Source organism: Larus michahellis, chromosome 5 (genome assembly GCF_964199755.1).
Source record: "Larus michahellis chromosome 5, bLarMic1.1, whole genome shotgun sequence".
Classification (NCBI taxonomy): domain Eukaryota; kingdom Metazoa; phylum Chordata; class Aves; order Charadriiformes; family Laridae; genus Larus; species Larus michahellis.
In genome coordinates this window covers 11,051,178-11,070,930 of record NC_133900.1, presented here as the reverse complement: position 1 = coordinate 11,070,930, position 19,753 = coordinate 11,051,178, and the positions used below count along the sequence as shown (strand labels likewise).

The 19,753-nt window shown below is 49.1% G+C and overlaps 1 protein-coding gene across 6 annotated transcripts in view; it reads right to left on the bottom strand.

Moving 5' to 3' along the window:
- Positions 1-8,504: 8,504 nt before the first annotated feature.
- SLC4A4 (solute carrier family 4 member 4) overlaps positions 8,505-19,753 on the bottom strand; it is a 185,104-nt gene continuing 173,855 nt past the window's right edge. For all 6 annotated transcript variants that reach the window (XM_074588736.1, XM_074588735.1, XM_074588733.1 and 3 more), the window contains 5 exons: positions 19,277-19,450; positions 16,736-16,897; positions 12,925-13,021; positions 10,863-10,942; positions 8,505-9,418 (listed from right to left, as the gene is read on the bottom strand). In XM_074588736.1, coding sequence (XP_074444837.1) covers positions 10,899-10,942; positions 12,925-13,021; positions 16,736-16,897; positions 19,277-19,450 — 477 coding nt within the window. In that variant the 3' untranslated portion in view covers positions 8,505-9,418; positions 10,863-10,898. The remainder of the gene's footprint in view (positions 9,419-10,862; positions 10,943-12,924; positions 13,022-16,735; positions 16,898-19,276; positions 19,451-19,753) is intronic.

The following is a 19,753-nucleotide window of genomic DNA, read 5'->3' as shown; positions in this document are numbered from 1 at the left end:
AAGCCAAGCTACGTTATTTTCGGGAGCAGGCATCGCTCGCCGCTCGCTCGTCCTCTGGGCTGCCAGGGGCTTTAAAAGCCCGGAGCCCTCGCTGGCAATCAGGAGGTGATGCCGAAGGGCGTGAGGACATTGAGCTGTTTGCGGTTCCCTCGCCTGCACACGTGCCCGTCCGACTGCCGCGGGAGTTATCCATCTGCCCGAGAGCAGGTACGGGATCCTGAACCCCTCCCCGCGCTGATGGGCATCACGGGGACGCCCCAAAACGCCACGCAGGGACGGCAAATTTAAGAAGAAACACCCCAAATAAATCCCGGGGTATCTCCTGGGACCACGAGCCGCCTCTGCAGGAACAAAACGCCAGGAGAGACGTGTCCCATCCCATCCCATCCCACCTCATCCCTGCCGGCGCGGTGGCCGGGCAGGGCTTTTGGCCCTAAAACCACGTAAGAAAACGCTGCCCACCACGGCAGGAGGCGTCGGGCGACAACACACGCTCTGCCCTCCGTATTTATTTACTGAGCGTGTTTGTTAGCATTAATAAATTAGCTTTAATTACGGATGGGAAAGCTCAATTCTCCCACACCTTCCTCCCCACCGACGGATCAGGCAAGTGACAGCACCGAGCCGTTAAAGACCTAAAAGCCTCCGTTGTTACGGATTTCACGGGCACTCCTCAGCATCTTCTCTCCATCCCACCCAGCACCAAGGACGCGTCTGAGAAGGTGCCCGCGGTCACCCGGAGGACCCTAAACCTTCTCGGACGGAGGAGCTGCGCGTTGCACCGCGCCAGCAGAGAAAAAATAAAAATCAGAAAAAAATAAAACCCTGAGCCCCTACAGAGCCTGGGGAAACCCAAATCTTTGCCGGCGGCAGCCCACAACGGCAAGGCCGCTGTCATTGCTGACGTGGGGACCTCAGCGGGGGCGAGGGGGAACCAACCCCCGAAATAATCAATCGCTGTTTAAAAGAAGAAAAAAAGCCAACTGATAAAACACAACATTTTTTTTTCATTAAAACCCATCAATTTCTGGGACAGGCCGTGCTGGCTGGCGCCGTGTGGGAGCAGCGACCCAGGCAGGAAATCCCGAGGGATCCCCTTCCAGCTCGGGCACAGACCCCTCTCCTTCCCTACCCTCCATCCCAGCGGGGCTTTTTGTACGGTTTTCCTTTTAATTTTTTTTTTTCTTTTTCCCCAGGTCTCCTTCCTCCTGCCCTCGGGAGGCAGATTTGCCTCCTGCGTTGTTATCCCGGCAGCTCTTTAACCGTTCCCAAAGATTTGCAAGAAGCAGGAAAGTCCCTGTTTATTATGTTTTGGGGTCGTTGTGTTTTTTTTTTTTTCTTTTTTAAATTCTTGGCTTTTGAGAAGAACCCTTCCTGGCCAACCTGCCCACTCATCACCCGGACATCGGGGTGCCCGGACACCTTCCAAAGCCGGGGTGGGCGATGCGACAAGGACAAATTAAAAAAACCAAAACACCAACAACCAAAACCCTCTACCAAGCAGTTATCGCCCCCAACCCCAGCCATCTCTAATTGGCGCGGCTGTAATTAAGCAGCAACGTCTGGCAGGGCGGGGGTAACATCAGTAAAAGCGAGGGGACGAGGGGGGACATGAGGTTGGGGGGGGGCACTAAAAACCAGCGGCGCCAGATAAACCAACTCCCGGCATTTACCTCGCCGGCGCCCGCAGCCCGTCCAGCGGTGCCCCGGCTCCTGCGGAGGGGAAAACACGGTCGTGTTCACTCACTGCCCCCCAGCAGGGTGGGTTTTCCCCTAAAAATTGGGAAAAAAACCCCTCCAGTCCTCAGCATCGCCCAGCCTTTTGGGGGAACACGGGGTGTTTTCTGCCTCCCCGCCTAATGGGGGGGGGGGGGCAAGTGATTTGTTCCCGCAGAGCAGGTTACCCCCAGTAGAGAAGTAAATAAACTGACCAAATTCCATCTCTTTTTTTTTTTTTAATTTTTTTCCAGTATAGAATTAAACTGACCAGCTTCTGCGTCTCTTTTTTTTCTTTTTATCATTATTAATTACCACATCTATAAAAATTTAAAAAAAAAAAAAAAGCTTGAAAGTATTAGTTTTATCTGCCTCTGAGACCCACGGAGCAGTTTATTTTCCCAGCGACACCTTTCGCCAGCTTTTCAGGCCCGAGTTGGCTCTTCTGGGCCACCCCCATCCCCGCCACCGACTTCAAACCCACCAAAAAAAAAAAAAAACCAAACAAAAAACCCAACAAGCAAACGGGCTCGTACCTCCTTTTATTTTTATTTTTCTTTTTGTATGGTGTACAGCGCTTTCCTCTTGCTTTGCCACCCCAAACACCCACCAGAAAGAAGCTCGGGAAAGGTTTCTGGCCAGGTGGGAGCAGCTAAAGAGCAATTTATGAAGGAGGGGACCAGCTCGCAGGTGATGCTCATGTCCCGCTCTCACCCAGGGCTCCCAGGGATGATGCTGGTACCCCAATGCAGAAATAGCTCCCCGAAATATAGTAGAGTCCCCCAAAATACCACAAAATGCTTCCCACGCTGACAAAAAGAGAGAGATGCTGGACAATAAATGGCTTTTGGTGCTGGTTTAAGAGCGCAGAGCTTGGCATCGCCCCAAGCAAGGCTGCCAGGTCGGGTTCGGGAGAGCAGCAGCCAAGGGCATAAGGCTTTGGGGACCTGCAGCTCGCTCCCCAAAACCACATCCCACCCACATTCCTTATTAAAAAGTTAGCTCAAAATACCCGTAACAAGTGTTTTAACAACCCCACCGCCTCCTGCGGCAGGAAGGGACGGGGCTTCTGGAGGAGTTGGTGCCCTGTTTCAATTCTCCTTCGTTGGCATGGCCGCTCGGAATGCTGGTGGAGCCCAAGAGATGTTGGTGGTTGCTCTTCCCCCTGCCCCACGTCCTCACCAATGGTTACTCCTGGCCAAGGAACAATGCGCGGAAAAAGCAAAGTTTAGTCATGACAAGTTTCATCTCAGAAACCAGAGGTCCCTTGGAGGAGCCCAGGCCATGCTGGGCTCACTTTTACCTGTCTGCAGGTGGCAGAGGTGGGCAGGGAGATGCCGTGCTGCTCCAGGACCTCCTGGCCGCCCTCTGGATCCGGCTCCATGGCTGTTCCTCCAGGCAAGGGGCATCATCCAAAGCCCAGGGTCCCATTGTCCACCAAATGATAGGATGAGGCAGCACCATGGTGGAGCACTCCAAGCCAGGGGCTCGCATGGTCCTCGACAAACATCTCCTCCAGCTTGGGCTCCCCCTGCCCAACTCAGAACTGCCAAGTGCCCACCCCCAGGAGAGCTGGGAAGGGCAAATCAAGCCCCAAATCAGGCCATCTGGGCAGCTGACCCCGGGTGTTCCCATGCTGCCAACCCCCCCTGGCAGTCTGCAGGGACCCACAGACAACCCCGGGGCTGGATTGCCGGGGCTCACCATGCCTGCTCCCCATCATAGAATTGTTTTGGTTGGAAGAGACCTTTAAGATCACCAAGTCCAACCGTTAACCCAGCACCGCCAGGTTAAAACTAACCCATGTCCCTCAGCACCACATCTACACGACTTTTAAACCCCTCCATGGATGGTGACTCCACCACTGCCCTGTTCCAGCGCTTGATAAAGCTGATGAGTCGCACGCCCAGGACATCTCCATCACACGCCTCCCCTTGTCCTGGGGAGCATCGTCCTGTGGGCAAGCATTTTGCTGGAGCAACCAAGCAGCCCCAGGAGGAGGAACCCATCTCCCCGGGCCATCCATGGGGGTTACATGCCACCATGACGGCTCCGGCCACATTGTGAGAGCACTATTGACCATTTTCTAAATGCTTCTGATGCAAAAACCACAGTGGCTGGCGCTTATCGAAGGGGACACCTGTGGGAGGAGCACCCCACCACCGCCGGGATGCTGTAGGGCCAGGCATGTGGTGGCTCACAAGCTTCAAAATCGCCATGTCATGCAAGGGAATTGCCCGCTGGATAATGAGAAAGACCCATGTGAAAGGATGAAGGGATTCACTCCCCCCGTCAGTCACAGCCCCACTCCTGGCACAGCCCCATGGCCACGACGCTCTTGGGCCCCTAAGCGCAGTCTCCAAAAGTGGACGCTGATGGCCGCTCACCCCTTTCCCACCACAAAAAATTTAGCCAAGGGTTTCTCTAGTGGTTGTCATTGTTTTCCAGCCCTGCTCTTTGCTTTGCTAGCGTTGGCCGGCTGGAGTTGTCACCAGAAGTTACCCTTGTACGTGTATGGTGAGCATCCCTCCCCTGGAGCACGTGAAACGGGGGGTGCTGGGGAGCCCCGCAGACCCATGCCTGCGGTGGGGCAGGAGATCAACCCAACAGACAGATCCTGAAAGGCCATGGGCACCACCCCTGCCCGCACAGGGAGGAGGGCAGCGTGTCCTCGCCTGGGGACATCTCCATCAGGCAACGTAACCTGCACAGTACGTTGTCTATACAAGCCCCAAGTGATGCTTTTTAGCTGTCTTGATGGGGGTATTTGCTTGATGGGAGCAGGAACAGGAGATTACCCAGCCCCACCAGCCACCACTGCCCAGGACCAAGCCCCTGGCACCACCATGGTCACCACAATCCCTGGATTTGGGGTGCACGTCCATTATTACTGGTCCCATTTTCCACAATCTTACCTAATCCCGGATTCGACTCAGGGTCCTGCAGCATCAAGCCCTTTGAGGGGCTTCTCCGCATCCCAAAACGATCTTCAGTGGGGTTGGGGAGGGTGCCCTCGCTCCAACAGCGGGGTCTCAGGGAGCCCCCACCTCCACCAGCACCTTTCTGACCATGCTTTGCTTTCTTCACAGCCTGCTGCCCATGTGCTGCCCAGCAAGGAACGGGCTGGAAAAGGACCCACCAAAAAAAAGCTGGTCCGGGGCTGGGATCTGCACCTGGCCGCTGCCTTCGGTTACTACCCTATTGACGTCTGGAAAAAGTTATACTTCACTCCCCAAAGAGCTTCAATACATTATCTCAAGAGGATTTCTATCATTAAAGCTCACTTTTACAGCCCAAGAACGAACACAGGTTGGGCAGAGAATGGCTGGAGAGCAGCCCTGAGGAGGACTCGGGCGTGTTGGTGGATGAGAAGGTGGCCATGAGTGGGCAACGCACACTGGCACCCCAGAAACCCCCCCTTGGGCTGCACCTCCAGCAGCGTGGGCAGCAGGGCGAGGGGGGGATCCTAGCCCTCTGCTGTGCTCGGGGGAGACCCAACGTGGGCGTGCTGCCTCCAGCTTTGGAGTCCCCAACATCAGAAGGACACGGAGCTGTTGGAGTGGGGCCAGAGGAGTCCCCGGAGAAGCTGGGAGGGCTGGAGCCCCTCTGCTGTGAGGACAGGCTGAGAGAGCTGGGGGGGTTCAGCCTGGAGAAGAGAAGGCTCCGGGGAGACCTTCCAGCCCCTTCCAGTCCCTCAAGGGGCTCCAGGAAAGCTGGGGAGGGACTCTGGAGCAGGGAGGGGAGCCATGGGACGAGGGGGAACAGCTTTAACCTGAAAGAGGGGAGATTGAGATGAGATCTGAGGAAGAAATTCTTGGCTGTGAGGGCGGTGGGACAGTGGCCCAGGTTGCCCAGAGAAGCTGTGGCTGCCCCATCCCTGGAGGGGTTCAAGGCCAGGTTGGACGGGGCTTGGAGCAGCCTGGGCTGGTGGGAGGTGTCCCTGCCCAGGGCAGGGGGTGGCACTGGGTGGGCTTTACGGTCCCTTCCCACCCAAACCATCCTGTGATTCTACGATACATCCTAAACTCCTTCATGGTTTGTTAGAGAGACTTTCCCTACATTTTTCACATGTATTTGTGGGACCTTTCCTCTGCATCCTCGCCCGCCGGAGAGCCGCCGTGAATCCTCCCTTGGAAAAGGTGATTCCAACAACAGATCACAGGGATCTTGATTCAATCAAACACGACTGAGTATGTAACGAGGAAAAACACACACAAGCTCTCCAATAAATGCATAAAGTTACTTTATTTTCAGTATACATTTAATTTTGAAAAATATAAATGCTAAAATATCTCATCATCTTCATCTTTTGATTCCATAAAAGTCACAATAGAAAGCTTCATAAAACTGTAAAATACTATAATGTTATAAGGAATTTCATGTTTTATATTACTGGAAAAAAAATCATTTTAATATATTGAAATGTTTTCTGCTTCTTTTTTTTTCCTCTTTGTTCCACCATCTTGATCCACTTCATTTTATCCTAAGTTTTTAGTCTTTCCTCCAAAGCAAGTACAGACTTAACGAGAATTAAAAACAATAATAAAAGTATCCGAAAGTGCGTGTTGATTCAAAAAATAAAATAAAATAAAAATACAAAGATGTATCGGCCACGACGACAAAGAAGTGTGGGCTACAGAGGCAGACGGCCATCACGTTCCCAGGGCCGGGACAAAGCTGGCTCTTCTCTCTGTGCTGGGTTTTGTTTTCTTTTTTTGTAGGAAAACCCAACAAGAGACACAACCACCAATAAAGTGGGCTAGTATCGGGCACCAGGAAAGGAAATACTTCCAGCTCCTGCCGCCGGAATTGTGAGTTTTTCATGGCAAGCTACAGAAAACTTTGTCCCGTCCCCTTCAGCGACGCTACCCCCTGTACAACAGCTCCCTCAGGTTAAAATAATAAAAAAAAATAAAATAAAAAAAGAGAGAGAAAGATCTAGATCAGCAGTCAATACATTTCAAGTACATTTTAACAGGGTTCGAAAAGTGGAAGACCTCATTTTTGGGGAGACCCATCACCAGGTGCCAGCAGACGGGGACGGTGTGTGCATGGGTGCCCGTGGAGCGGGAAAAGCTGCTTCTCTCTGTCCATCTGGTTGGAGCTTTCCTCCCTCCGGAACTGGGATTCCTACAAAGCAAAGGTCTGGGCAAAACACGAGCATCTCCCGCGTACTCCATAGGTGACGCTCGAGTCCGTCTCCCCTTTGGGAGCCAGGGACTTGAGTTCCCCAAGGGATGGAAACCCTTCGTTGAAGCTGGCGTTGCGTTTCCCAGGTTTTCTGTCCTCCAGCTCGCGGGGCCCGGCAGCGGAGGGATCACGGAAACACTCCTTTCCCGGCCGTTTCCAACATCTCCCCAGCCTTTCCCAAGCGGGTTTGGGCTGGGTTGCCAGGATGTCCATCTCAGAGTCAACACACATTTCATGGGAGCCGAAACTGAGAGCCCTCGAGGAATGTTGGGAGGTGTGTGCACGTCTGCATGCGGCTCCATCCTCTTTCCGCAGCAACGACCGCTTGCAGCAGGTCCAGCTCAAGCTCTCACGGTCCTCAACAACTCATCCTTCAACCTCCGTGAAAGCAAGGTGGCCAGCTGCTTCTACAGCACATCTGGGAAAGAGAAGAGTAGCCCTATTCTGCAAATCCCCTTGCTGATATGGCTACTACGAGCGAGCAGACGCTAAAATTTGGCATATAAGGTCTCAGCACCGTCATAAAATTCTGTTTACTTAACCAACACAGACTTTGGTTTCGCCTGTCCTCTGCGGTGGGATTTTTTTCCACTGGGGAATTGGCCTTTACAGCTGGGCTTTTTTTTTCTCCCCTGCCCCCCCCCCCGGCTTTTTTTTTTTTTCTTCCTTTTTCTTTTTTTTTTTTCTTCCTTTTTCTTTTTTTTTTTTTTTCTTCCATGAAGCTTCTAGTGTGTTATATGTAGTCCTCACGTTTCATCAAAAAAAGGTCTTGGTGAAGCCCAGTTTCCCAAATGCGCATTTCCACGCACACACAAGTACATTCACAGATGCGCTCCAGAGAGTACAATCACCTCTCCCAAGGTGGTATTTGCTTGCTTGGTTTAAAACCAAAAACCTGGTTGTGCCCACGGCCAGCCTGCTTGGTGCTGATGCATCGCCGTGTACGGGTGGACGAGTCTAGGGCCGAGCCGTCAAAATGTCAGGTAAATTCTGTAGATGATGGCAAAGTGATGTGGGAAGCTAGAGGACGCAGGTGTTGGTGAGCCTGGCCAGTACGAGCGTCGGGATGAGCATCCCAGTGGGCCATCTTCAGCTGTCCTTCTCCTCCATTGCACCGCCATCGTGCCCGAAGTCCACCCAGGGTCTTCTGGTGGACGCACGTCCACCCACGCGCACACACCGGGGTTTCAAAAGAAAGAATTGGAACGATACCGCGTAGGAAGTCAACAACGCGAGTACAATCAGCATCTGTCCACCGACGCCGGTCGCCAGTCAGCATTTCACTTACCACCCTTACATTTAAGACTCTGCCTAAATTACAAGAGATTTAAGTTACATCCTGTCTCCTTCATAGCGAAGTTAGATTATTTATTTAAAAAAAAAAAAAAAAGAAAAAAAAAAAAGAAAATCACACAACCCTAAGTAAAACAGATGCTTCAAAGTAGAAGGTGTTAATCAAACTGATCCAGCCCTATGCCATATCCTGGAGATTGTGGTGTGGCATTGTGGTTTTGTTGTGGTGTTTTTTTGTGTTTTTTTTTTTTGTAAAAATCACATTATATATGGTACAATACATTTTTTTTTTTTTTTTTTTTTTTACAGAAAGCCTGGCATCTAGAAATAAGAGGTAGAACTACTCATAACTATACGTTTCCTGCTGCAGGAAAAAATTCATTTTTCTTTACAGTAATTAAAAAAAGGTTAAAAAAATTGACAAAAAAAAAAAAAAAAGTCGTAGGTTAGGCCCCCATAATTTAAACAAAATAATCTAGGAAAATAACACTCTTCAATGTACCTGACGGATTAAGTCCATTAAAGTGTTTCTTTAAAAAAAAAAAAAAAAAAAAAAAAATTGCATAGGAAAGGGACATTTCAGAACGCATGCTACAACGATGGCAACGGTTTGTCTGTGCTGGGAGCGAAGTACCTTTTCCTTCCCCTTCCCGCGTTAACTACGAGCACGAGGCTGTACGAGCGAGTTCGTGTTAGCAGCACTTTCCAGCATCTTCGAGCAGCGTGAGCGAGACGTCGGCTTAGCCTGGAGGTCGTTTTTTTTTTTGTTCTGCCAGACGACAAAGGGACAATCGGACAAACAACCGGTTCAACGAGACTCAAGTCGCCCCAGCACCCCCGGGGCCATCAACCGCCCGGTACGACGACAGGGAATCCTTAACGCTTCTGGCCTCTGCTTGCGGCCGGGAGACGCTTGCGTGTCGGAGCGACAGAGAAGGCAAAACGAGTCTTGGTCGGCGTGGGGAAACGGGGCGAGAGGAGGCGAGATCTGCAGGGGCAAGGATGTCTTTTTTTTTTCTTTTTTTTTTTTTACCTACGCAGGCGGGGAGAGCGGGGTTTAATATTTGGCTAGTGGCAAAATAAATTCCGTAAAAGATTTAACAGACAGACAAATTACAAAGTAGTTTCTGTTCCCTTGCTCCTCCAGAAATAACCATTGTCTTCAGGCTCAAGTTCTATTCTAATTTGAGGCACAACTTTTACTGGAGTTCGTGGAGGGCTGCGAAGAAAAAGAGAGATGGGGTGAGTGTGGGGACTCCCGTCGGCTCCTCAGCCCTTCTCGAGGGGGGCTGCCATGCCCAGGGCTCCTGCTAGCCCAGCCTCCCGCTGACCAAATCCCAGGGAAAAATCAGCTTGCAAGAGAAAACCAGCCTTTTACAAACAAAACAAGAGGGGCAAGCGGCATAAACCGGGAAAACCGCAGGTCCTGGGACTTAATGGGACATCCAACAGAGAGTGTCACATCTAAAAAATGGAATAAATGCTCAACTCCCAGTACCGGTTCCTTGCATTGGCTCATACAATACAGCTTTTTGGAACCGGCAGCATACAGATACCAAGTAAAATAACCCTGTCAGGCAGTGGCAATATACAGCTGGGCTTAAGATAAGGCCCGTACATCACATAAGATAATTTTAATGAGTTCGTCTCAACACTGTCTGTTTCAGAAGGTAAAACCACCGATTTCATTGACCGAGAAGATCCAAGTATCCAGCACTTGTGCTTCACGCTGCGCTGTGGCAACGCTCGTAAACTGCCTTTGGAATAAGCTGGTTATAGGCACTGAGATTAATCTCACGCTCTCTAACACCGGGAAGCGTAGATATTTCTTTGACGTTTCAAGGACTATCGCTGCCTTGGTCTAGATCCGACTCTTGGCACTGGCAGGTCCGAGGTGGCCCCAGGGGCTGAGCTCTGAAAAATTGTTACTTACCTCTTCCTTGCTGCAATTTAAGGTTATTACTTACTCTGTTTTCTACCGCAGACATGGGAAAATGGATTACTTGCCCTTCGTAACATCCTGTTACGTGACTGAAGGAAAGCGTAACAGCAATTTCCTCTCCATGTCTGTCTCTTCTATTTTTTTAAAGGCTAAACAATCCCAATTCATTTAATTTTTCCCCTGCAGATGTGTTTTTTAGACTCCTCCCAGTTGCTCCACACCTTTCTTCTGGTTTAGACCCCAAAGCAGCCGTTGGTTCTTCAGCTGGGGTCTAAGCAAGGCTGGTGGAGCCCGTAGGCTCTCCACCCCCCATCCCAAGCCCTGTAGGGCTGTGTTGGCCATCAACTAGGGATGGATATTAGGAAAAAGGTCTTCACATAAAGGGTTATTAAGCACTGGAAGAGGCTGCCCGGGGAAGCGGTTGAGTTGCCATCCCTGGAGGTATTTAAAAACTGGGCAGACGTGGTGCTGAGGGACACGGGGTAGTGGTGGCTTTGGCAGCATTAGTTGAATAGTTGGACTCAATGATCTGAAAGGTCCCTTCCAACCATGACAATTCTGTGACTCTATGCTGCAACCCTACATAGGGAATTTTCTCCAAGTGCTTTTTAAGAGTTTCCTGTGGGGGACAAAACCTTGCCGCGCTGACTTTGGGTGCGCTGAGGGGTAGCTGAGACGCTTTTGAGGAATCATTATCAAGTGCATTTTTTTGGGTGCTTACCTTGGCATGGTGTGTGACCGAAGGAAAGGAATTGTATCAGCACGACGTATGGCGTTCAAGGAATGTTGGTGATTTTTCTCCTGTCGGGGAAGGAAGAAAGTCTCGTTTGTCGCTGCCTGCAGCACTGATGGCTCCTCCACCCAGCCTGTTTCTCCACCATACTCTCAGCTATTTGGCAACACTTTCTTACCGCTGACTGCCCGCCAGGTGAACGCTCAATTTCTCTCTCTCTCTCCTCCAAGATAAAACCCCTTGAACTGCCAACACGGCCAGAAGACTCATTTCCCAAAACTTTCCCCACCTTGACACTTACCTTTCCTCTACACCTCTTTGGGTACCCTGTGCTCCTTCCCCACCGTCGCACCCAACCTCCTGGTGAGAAAATAGGTGGCTTGGTGCCCATAGTGGCTTTTCCTTGCCTGACCCAGCCTGGGGAAGTGTCCTCTCTGTTAATAATAATCCTATTCTTCCTACGGCTGAAGGAAAGCTAACATCAGTAGTATTTTTAATAATATACTTGGAATCGCAGAGCACAGTTATGTTCAAGGACAATACCACAGTGATGCTGGATTCCGGCTACTTTTTCTAGTCCAAGGGCCTGATTTTTATTTTTTTTTTCATTTATTTTTTGCACTGTTTCTAATCGAAAACCAGCAGATTGACAAGTGGATCATAAAAACGTGCAAATACGCAAACCAACTACGGCGCGGCTCAGGGGTGACTCACCCCGTGCTGTCTCGAAGGGCATTCCAACAAACAGGTTTGCGGCCCAATTAACTTTTCCTGAACTATTTCAGCTTTAAAGATGCTGAAAAAGGTGAAACAGTGCACCTGATCATAAAATCCTGTGCAATATTTAGGATGCAATGTGTTCTTAGCACATCAGGGCAGTCTCCCAGAAAAAGGAGGAGGATCTGCCGGGTTGTCTGAGGCTGGTTTCCCTCCTGTTCCTTATCAGCAAAACACGAGGCTATCTAAATAATCAGGGAAACATCTCTTTCTCTTTGCCTTTGTTTTATAACTCCGATCTCTAAGTGTTCCTGCACCTAAAAATCACAGAGCGATGCTTAGCATCGCCTAAGGTATCTAAGCGCCACCAAAAGGCAAGGGACTTGGGTACCAGCTCTTAAATACCAGCTTAAAGATCTAAAGATCTGTGATTTTGGGTCCTACTGCTAGAAATCCCCAGCCTTGCCGCAGTACTGTTACTAATTTATTCGTATTTCTCCCCTCCCCTCTCACGACAAAACAGCCTATTTATCTCCAGAGGGCACCCATCGCTCGGAGTATTTTAAAAAGTCAGCGCAAAGGCAAAAAAGCTGAGGTCATGGTATTCCTGATTCCTCACTTAAAAGACTATCACATGAAAAGCGAAAATGACTGAAAACGAAGATCGTAATAATCGGAATTATGGATATGAACGTAAGAAATTAAGAAGGAACAGAATAGCACAAAAGCAAATCACCTAAGAAGGGAAATAACGTTAATGGTCAACTGATCACTGCCTTGTCAGTTTAATGCGGATCAATGACGCGCTTAATTACTCTTTTAAGCGCTGATTTTTGCAACCGCTTGGCACCTAAGGAAACAAACAGCAAGGGGACAGCGATGCAGTTTAGACATGCTGCAAATCCAGAACACCAGGCTCAGAGGGAAAAAAAAAAATAAAAATAAATCAAACCATCAGCAGAGCGAAGACAAACCGGGACAAGTTCAGAGGAAAGAGAGGAGGAGAGAGCGAGTGGCCAAGAGACCTGTTAGGAGCTGGACAAAAGCACTTAAGCTGGAGGCACCAGAAGGAACAACATCAGATTTGTAACGAGCAAAGGAAGAGGGGGGGGGGGGGGGGGGGGAAAAGCTCACAAACCCAAAATCTGTTATTAAATCAGAGGCCTGGAAAGTAAGAAAGAGGAGGAAAAAAAAAACCAAAACCAAGACAAAGTACTTCTCAAGTAATAGGAAAGGTGGGGTTTATTTAAAAAAAAAAAATCACTCTAAATATATATATTTCTGTACTGCAAGGCAGAGTCAAGCAGGCATGCAAGAGGTTAGTTCTACTCACTGTCGGCAGGTTTGCTATCACTTAGGAAAGGTTCCTGCTCCATGATGTCCATTGGTATTTTAATACTTGGGACTTTTTCTGAGTAGGGGCAGTCAGACTGTGAAAGAAACGTGTAAAAGATCTTAGAATATTTTCACCGCTCGCTCTCTCTCTTATCGTCTCCCGCCAATATAAAATTATCCTTCATATAGCTTCTGTAGGAAGGAGGAAAAGAAAAGGAGAAGAAAAAAAAAATAATAAAAAAAAGCACGGTCCAGCTTAGCTGCCTGCTGGTTTCCACTGGTTCCCCACTGCACCCCCCCACTTTTCCTGCTTCCTTCACACTGGGGAAGTGGAACAGACTGGAGAAATGACCTTGTCTAATCTTTATATTCCCCTTCCCCCACCTCGCCCGCTCCTTCCCCACCAGCGTATAAGACACCAACCAATTCAACTTGGAGTCGGCCGGGTGAAATACAGACGGAAAACGCATTCCTGGGCAGAAATAGCGGGGCACTGGCTTCTGGGAAACCTCATTGAAACGTTTTAGCCCGCCGCGATTTCTGTAAGACCCCCTTTTTCTTCCCAATTGCTCTACAAAGACGAGGGCCAGACACCGTATGGCAAAGGTTCCTTCAACTGGGCTGTCTCAGCTCCCCCTTTGACTTCAGCCGAGTCAAACCCAGGCTCAATTACACTAGAATAGGTCGTGGAATCCGGGGCCGCTGTAAGAATTCCACGCTCCCAGCCAGAGAAGCGGCAAAGCGGGTGCCAAGAGGCACAACCACAGGGAGAAGTCGCACGTGGGATGCCCCGGAGCTCGGGTACCAGCCTGATTTACACCCCACTGGTTTCAATAATCCACCTGCTTATGCTCTGTAGAAGATACCTGGAATTATTCCGCTTTTTTTGTAAAATAAGCGTCCTTTCTCCTAACCCAGGAAAGGCTCATAATTGCATAACCGGGCAAAGGAATTAGGGTGATATTTGCCAAACACGTTAACGCATCTTTGCTCCTGGAGAGAATGAGACACAGCACCAAGCACGACCCCCGGGAGGAGGGAGGGAGGGAGAACTTCAAGTCAGGGCAGGAAAACATTACAGAGGCCAGAGAATCCCTCTCCCTCGATTATTATTATTATTATTTTAATTATTTTTTAACATAAGTGACATCCAGTGCAGTACTTCATACTCCAACAGCAAAACGTTTCCCTCGGGAGTATTTTGAGGAGGCTGAGGGATAAGCACAGCTCAAATAAAGACGACTTTGGAGAAAAGCAGTGAGGCAATAAAGCCACCCCCAAATCCCCCCTCCCTTTGGGCCCTGCTGTAAGCAGAGCTTGGGTAGCCTCCCCAGTGTTACCGCCGTTTCAGTGCCAATAAAGAAATTTAAGAGGTCTGTGGAACGGCAGCGCTGATGCTCACGGTCTGCTTTAAACCTCACCATCTACAAGAGACGGAAAAACTATCTGCACTTGGCAAAAACGCCCCAAAGGGGAGATGAGACCATTGCACAGCACTTCTGACTCTGCAACTAAACATACCAGCCCAAAATTATTGGGTTTTTTTTTCTCAAATTGTCTGGCCTTTCTTGGGTCATGCATTTTTTGACGTAGAATCCGAGACAAAACCAAGGCGCTTGAGTTTTCATTAGGCAAATGCGGCAATCGGCTGCACTAATTCATACTTTTTAGAGATGGCGGAGGGAGAAATGGTGAGATGAACTGAAAATCATTCTTTGCAGCTATTTTTTCGCTGCCCCTGATTGCCAGTAAACCCCAATGAGAACTTCAGGTGAGTCCTGACGAGTGCCGAGCATGGTCTCCTGATGCCAGGCTTTGCCCGACTCGTTCCTCTAACCCCACTTGCACCAGCAACGCCCAGAAACCCTCTTTGCTGAACTCTGATTGCCCAACAAATCCCACTGGATTAACTTGGTGGGGGGCATATTTCTGGAAGGGAAAGGGTGAAAATAATCAAACGCCAAGCGCTTTACATTCAGGAAGCTGGTAAAAGCAAGTGCTGAAAAGAAAAGACAAGAAAAGAAAACAAAACAAAACCAAAAAAAACAAACCAAGAAGAGTTAAGAACCAACATTTTGCATAAATTCTCTTACCCATTAGATCAATTACTGTACCTGAAATTCATGAAAAGCCTGAGAAGAGAGGAGATAGCTTAAAAAATTCCGGAGATAGGGGAGCCATGGCTCAGGGTACGATGCTGCTGGATTCAAATCGGTTAAGAGGAGGGGATGGAGCCAAACCTTTGCTGACTATTCGCTATGTACAACGGGGTGTTTTCCCTCATTTCAGGAGAGGGGAGCTTGCTGTCTGAAATCTGCCCGTCTTCCCAGCTGGGATTCAGCTTGATCGAACAAGGTCTGGATCCAGGTTACCTCCTGCCGCGCTGCACCCTCACCTAACAAATGCCCGGTTTTGTCTCTTGCAGCGTACACACTCTACTTGACACAGCATATATTCTTCATAAAAAGGACTTTGCGTATTTTGTTATCGGAGCAGCCCGACTTTGTTGGCTCCAGCACAGATCCGCAGAGGTGTTCCACCCCTCTCCCATAAAGGACTCAGGTTCTGGCTTGTCCCCCCACCAGGACCCAGGTTGCCTCTTTTCTCCTCCCACCCTTGAGCACGATCAGGCACGGGGATGCTCTGGGGGAACTCCTGGAGCCGCCCCGTTCCTTTTGAAGATGCCAGATGTATCGTCTAACCCCCAAGGAGGGCTGATTCGGTAGATCCGCTCAGCGAGGGAAGGGTGCGGACAATACCCAAGCAGAAACCCTCCAAACACGCAACCCCGCACCCGTGACCCTCCTTCCTCTGCCTCCACCATGGGAAAAACCCTTCTTCATGAACCCTGGAGGGTTACACGAGCAGAACAAGTGACGCTGTGCTTTGTACTCTCCCCTTAGCCTGAAATCGTTAAAGCCTGGCTCCCTTTTCACATTGCCAAAGGTAACGCTGAGCGGGGCCGCCAGCTCTCCAAAGGCAGTTCACACTTGCTGTACAAAGTCCTACATAACCAGGATGTTTAGCACTTCAATGTAAATTTATAGGATTTAAGTTCACGCCAGACCTGGGTAGGCGAACGTTTAAAGGCATGAGGACCGCATTTCTTCTTATTATGTATACAGTGAAAAATAGCATGGTCTAAGGCACGTGGATCTGGTCTACTCGGGTCACCGCATTTAAAAATGACATAAGCAGCTACATTTCACTATTTTAGGGCATGCTGTGACCTGAGATAGGACCAAAGAGTACACTGCGGAAGGGCATGGATGCTTTGAAAATACTTAGGTCGTGAGTATGATCAAGAGAAAGCAGCCTTTCCTGCAATATGACAAGTCACATCCTTTCGTGCTTTTAAATAATTAAAAGAAATATTGAAAAAGAAACCCAGAGTACATTCAGAAGTAACAGAGCTGCTGGCGAAAACCGTTCTCCTCCTAAAATGTAAAAGACAACGACGGGGAAGAAAGGCGGAGGAGGGGAAGATAAACAAGGCAGGGCGATGAAAGGCGTTCTAGCAAAGGGCACGACATCTCAGCAGGTATCTAGTGCTCTTGTGGGAAGCGCGATTGCATTCTTGGCAAGGCAAATACCACCTACCACAGGCTGGCGACGTCTGGAAAAGGGAAGGCAACGTAGAAAAGAAGTTTTTTTTCGGGGCCGATTTGCTGCAGCAGCAAAAGACTGAGTGGGTCGGCTTCAAATGAGGCCGGGAAACCCCCAGCCCCAGAGATGGGGGGGACAGGGACCGTCCCCCCGGGTCAGCTACCTAGAAAGGAGTAATTTGACAAGGGCAGAAAGCTCCTTACATCGTCATTGTCACTGTCCATACTGCCCTTCTTCTTTTTCTTCTTCTTCTCATCCTCTTTCTTTTTCTTGTCCTTTTCTGGAATGACGTCGTCAAGAAAGCTTAAGTCATGCTGGGAGAAGAGGTAGTCCATGGCTTTTCTGACTGCTACGAGCGCCAGGATCTGAAAAGGCAGAGAGGGACTTTAATTGGGAACAGCCTGCGCATTCCTCTTGATGCTGCTTCTTAATCCCACACGCTTTTAGTTCTGGTTGTACGTGAACATACAGAGAACAAGGGGAACACCTGGGCTATCTCGATCAACCTGAAAGTCGGAACTGTGGCCGCTTCACGCCACGATAAACAGGAGCAACCTACAGAAAAAAGTACGTAATCACTTAATACTCCTGTAGAGACAAAGGTCACCTTTAACTGACAGGCATCAGGCAAAATAACAGAGACAAAAAATGAGTATGCAGGTTCACGGGGGCGGCCTAGGTAACTGTCTGTATTTTTTTTCTCACCATTTCCCCAGATCTAAGAACTCTTTAGGAATTAGACAAAGGCCAAACTGTGCCCTCAGAGTTTGCAGAATAAACTTTACTAGGATTGTGGCTGTGTGAAACTGGAGGAAAAGCTTTTTCTGTGCGAGACTGCAATCCAAAGCGCTGGGAAAAAGAGAAGGGATGTGTCTGAAACAGGCGTTTGCATCGACGCTGGGCTTAACACCACCACCAGATGCCTACCAACATCCCACCTACTCTTTACCAAAGGGTACAGCAACAGACTGAAAGCTCCTCAACCCGGCTACTACAAGATACACCCCATTCCTGACAACCGAAGGCTGCCTTTACGATGAAGAGTTTGTTCCGAGCAACGATGCTCAACGGCACAAACAATTCCTAGGAAAGGATCTCCAGCGCTGACTTGCGTAGCTTCAGACGCAATTACAGAACTGCGAAAATACTCAGGGGATGGAAAGATGCCATGTAGACACCCACAATTATCCCATCACGTATTACTTCTGTACTAAAAGTGCTTTTCCTTCAAATAAACAGAGGCTTGCCTATCAGCCGGATCTTCACTAATTGGCTTTTCATAGTCTTTTTGTTCATGAGTGCAAATGATTGAGGTTTTATCACCAGATCCAGCTACATCTAAGCTGCGACTGTACCTTCACCGGGTTTGCACCATTCTAACGAACTTCAGCAGACTTTGGGTTCACTCAGATCCTCTCTATTCCGGGCAAAGAGAAAGAGCATCTGTCCGCATCTTGGATTCAGCTTTCAACAGCAGTACAACACAGCCATGAAAACGCAACGGAACGGCGTGTCAGCGGGAACTGCTGATTTTTAACACCTTTATATATGAGCATGTGTCCCAGCAAGAACATTTGGAGGATTCTTTCACTTGCATCATCTTTTCTCATTTCACCGACACCAGAGAACAAACGCTTGTCCTCGTTCTGTTTTCTGCTTTCCCTCCTTCTCTCCCTTAAATAGGCACTGCCGTTCCTAACTGCACCCACAACTGACTTTTTACTTGTCCCTAAACCTGACACTAGGGGACTTTGGGCCCAGATTTCTTAAGGGAGTTTCATAAAGCTTTGACTTTGCAGCAGTCTGACCCATCTGCAGGCCAGACACCAGGCTCGGCAGGATCTCTGCGCGGGCAGCTATGGTCCCGCTGGATCCACACTCCATCCACTCGGCCTCATATATACGTATAAACCCCCCTTAACACTTGTTTGGTTTTTATTTGGTGTAAGTGCCTAGTTGTGTCTACGGCTCTAGTAATAAATTACATGCGCAGAAAGCTGTTTCACTATTCCCCTTCCTTGACGTAGAAATACTGTACCAGACTGACCGCACAGTGTGTGTTTTAGAAACAGCGCGTTTTATTCTTAAATAAAATGTTCTGTGTGATGAACATTTGATCTCTCAACATCCCAAATAAGTGTTTACGTGACTCAGATGTGCATTATCAGGAAGAGAATGCGCATCCTACAAACTTAAATGTCATCCTCCGATGCGAAACACAGGAATCAACGTCATTGTCTTTTTACTCGAGTTCAAGGAAAAAGACATTCTTTCTTTTGCTCTTAATTTAGCTAATCCTTTCCCTCCGTTTGGCACACCTCTTAACGGCGAGCCCCATTCTTGGTTTTGTCAATTTGTGCTATTTAAAAGCAAGGGAGACGTTTTCTGCCCGGTAATTAGTGCTGACTAAAAAAGGAAAACTATGCACCTCTCATTCGTTCCTGCAGCTCAAGGAGAAAACATGGCAAATCTAACCTTGGCAGCCAGGAACGGTCACAATTAACTACACCCTTCTGGAAAAAAATTAACTTTCCAGGCTCGTTTTCCTCCGGAGGACTTATGTAAAGGCTGCCACCGCAACACTGACCCCGTGTAGTCCTACATCAGCGCCACAAATGGAGGCAGAGCCTGGAGCTAGGGATTCGACAAGGAAAGGTTGGATTTGCCCGTGGATGGGAAGGTATGGCCATGGGTGAAAGGTGCAGGCTGTGGAAGGGAGGGATGTGAAGGAGAACATCACCCACCATGACAGGGAATATGATAGCAGCCACGGTCGACTTGAGGATCCAGAGGAGGGCCAGGCACACCACCTGCAGGAAGGTGAACAGATGGACCCTGCGCAGCGGGACGTGGCGCAGGTAGATGAAGTCGGGCTGGTGTTTTAGAGGCATTAAGAGCAGCTTCAAACGATCCATGAACTGGAAAGGAAAAGAAACGGACATATAAATGAAACCCAGGAAACACAAAAAAAGAGATACAAAAGCATTAATCCACTATGAAGGGTGCCCTTGAATCAACCTGCTTTCCGTCCATAAGAGAAACCCAGAAGAAAACCCAGCACACCTCCTCTATCCTGACCGACTTGGGCTTAACACGGGGTGGGCCAAACACGTTAACTCAGTTGTCTCAAGTGAAGGTCCTAGGTCTCCACTATATTTGGCAACCAAACAGAGATACAAGAGCGAAGCACCTCTCAAAGCAAGGCCTTGAGGGGCCTTTAT